The sequence below is a fragment of the Solanum pennellii genome, chromosome 4, assembly GCF_001406875.1.
Source record: "Solanum pennellii chromosome 4, SPENNV200".
Lineage (NCBI taxonomy): Eukaryota > Viridiplantae > Streptophyta > Magnoliopsida > Solanales > Solanaceae > Solanum > Solanum pennellii.
The window spans coordinates 33,115,602-33,117,807 of record NC_028640.1 but is presented as its reverse complement, the minus strand read 5'-3'; the positions used below and the strand labels follow the sequence as shown (position 1 = coordinate 33,117,807).

Sequence of the window (2,206 nt, the reverse complement as noted above, 5' to 3'; positions counted from 1 at the left end):
TGTGATTGTTATATGCTAATATTGCTTGAAATGATGTTAATACTATATTTAAGTTTAATTGAAATACCTCTTGTATGTGAAGTTTATGTTAAACGTGGTTCTTATACATGTTTTGTGAATTTTTCCTCAAAAGAGAATGTTTTATACACATGTCCTTTTATCATAGTTTTACTACATGTCACCACACGTATTGCATTGAATTGAACTAATTCTCTAAATGTGTTTTTATATGTGTAGGTGGCATTTGAGAGAAGTCCTTCAAGTGCAGCTTGGATATTATCATTCATTCAAGTAAGTTGTGCTATGTCCTCAATTGATTTGAGGACGTAGATATGCTTAGCTTTTTGTTTCAAAGATATTTTAATCGACTTTAATATTTCTATTTCGTTTATGTATGGGTTGTGACCCAACATATTCGTGAGTCTAAGATGGCTATAAGAGACATAGCATTTTCTATGTCTTCCTATAAAATATATTTAAAGATGTTTTTGGGAAAAGTTTTACTTCCACACTATTTTTCATACATTTTTATGCAATGAATGATGTCTAAGGTCATTTATGAGACCTCTGAGAGGTTGAATACTATGTGGCAACTTGAGGATGCCATTTCTTTTAGGGTATACCCTCAGGTCATTACAACCTTAGTATTAGAGCATACACTTATGAAGTAGTCCATAGGATTCAAAGTCTTGTTAAAACAAGGTCTAGTAGAGTTTTGTTCATTGCTTTGAGTCGCAACACATCTATGAGCGAGAGGTTATATGAGGATAGAGTTTCCCCGAACATGACTAATGGGGAGATTAAAGAGGCTATATTTGCTCTATTGCAAGCCATAAAAACTCAAGTGAATAAGGGTTTTGAGCCTAGGGTGAATGTTTCAAAGAGTATTATGACCTACAGATTGAGGGACTTTGTTAAAGTGAATCCTCAAACACTTCTTGGATCTAAGGATGGACAGGATCCCTAAGAGTTTCTTGATGGTGTGTACAAAGTTTTGAGTGCCATGACGGTGACTTCTAGTGAGAATTCAGAGTTAGCTTCGTATGGATTGAGGGAGGTTGCTCAAGTGTGGTACACTCAATGGAAAGATAATAGGCCGGTTGAGTCAGGTCCCGTAGAGTGGCAAGAGTATAAGGAGGTTTTCTTAGGAATGTAATTTCCCCATGAGTTGAGGAAGGTGAAGGTTGAGGAGCTCATAAACCTTAGGAAATATAACATGAGTGTTGAAGAGTATTCTTTGAATTTAACTGTGTTGTCTAGGTATGTTCCATCCTTGGATGCAAACCCAAGGGATGAGATGAGCAGGTTTGTGACCGGAAATGTCGACCTTGTGAAAGAAGAGTGTCATCAACCATGCTCCATAATGACTTGAACTTGTCTAGGATTATGGTGTATGCTCAATCCATTGAGGAGTCCAAACATAGAAGGATCACAAAGAATTTGAAGAGTGGTATAGTGGAGGAGCAAAACCAACCTAGGATCAAGAAGAGGGCTCCAATTCAAGCTGCATCTAGTGCTCCAAATATTAATATTGAAAGTGGTAGTGGTTCCCAAGTGGTTAAGCCTACTTGTGCTAGGTGTGGGAAGAAGCACTTTGGGAAAGGTTTAGCCGGTACAGGTGGTTGGTTTGGTTGTGTTAAGGATGGTCATAAGGTGATGGATTGTCCTACTATTGCAGCTATAGGAAAAGAGGCCAAAGAAGTTCCTCCTAGTGCTCGGGATGATGGTGCTGCAAAGATTAATCACTTTTATTTTGTCCAAGCTAAGACCAAATCGGGTGAAGATTCTGATAAGTTATAATTTTCTCTATTTAGTTTTGATGGGTTCCTTCTCTGTTGGGGAGTATGATGAGTAGTTGGATTGTGGTGGTTTCTTTTCTCTTCTATTCTATCCAAGCATGAAATTTAGGTAGTGATAGTAGCATGTTGCATTTTTTTAGGAGTCTAGATGAAAATGATTTTCATTGATAGCCTTACATTATGATTTATTATGAAGTTATTATTAGGTTGTAAAATTAGTTTATATTATTGTATCTCTCATATTATCATTCTTCATTATAAATTTCTTAAAAATTTCATTAGTGATCTAGTAAGCATACCTTCTTCTTTAGTACATGAAAATTTCGCATAATTTTGTTCACATGAGAGTTGGATGAAATGTGAATAGCATTGATGATTAAAATCATGATAATATGAGGATAAGGAAG

The 2,206-nt window shown here is 36.0% G+C and overlaps 1 protein-coding gene across 1 annotated transcript; it reads left to right on the top strand.

Moving 5' to 3' along the window:
• Positions 1-1,003: 1,003 nt before the first annotated feature.
• LOC107016669 lies at positions 1,004-1,800 on the top strand. The gene is made up of 3 exons (XM_015217070.1): positions 1,004-1,071; positions 1,261-1,305; positions 1,383-1,800. Exons 1-3 carry the CDS (start codon positions 1,004-1,006, stop codon positions 1,798-1,800), a joined length of 531 nt encoding a protein of 176 aa, XP_015072556.1.
• The last annotated feature ends 406 nt before the right edge of the window (positions 1,801-2,206 follow it).

Coding starts and splice junctions, on each gene's coding strand:
- LOC107016669 (XM_015217070.1), top strand. CDS start 1,004: ATGACGGTGACTTCTAGTGAGAATTCAGAGTTAGCTTCGTATGGATTG. Junction 1,072..1,260: donor AGGGAGGTTGCTCAAGTGTG/GTACACTCAATG, acceptor TGTGTTGTCTAG/GTATGTTCCATCCTTGGATG. Junction 1,306..1,382: donor CCAAGGGATGAGATGAGCAG/GTTTGTGACCGG, acceptor GAACTTGTCTAG/GATTATGGTGTATGCTCAAT.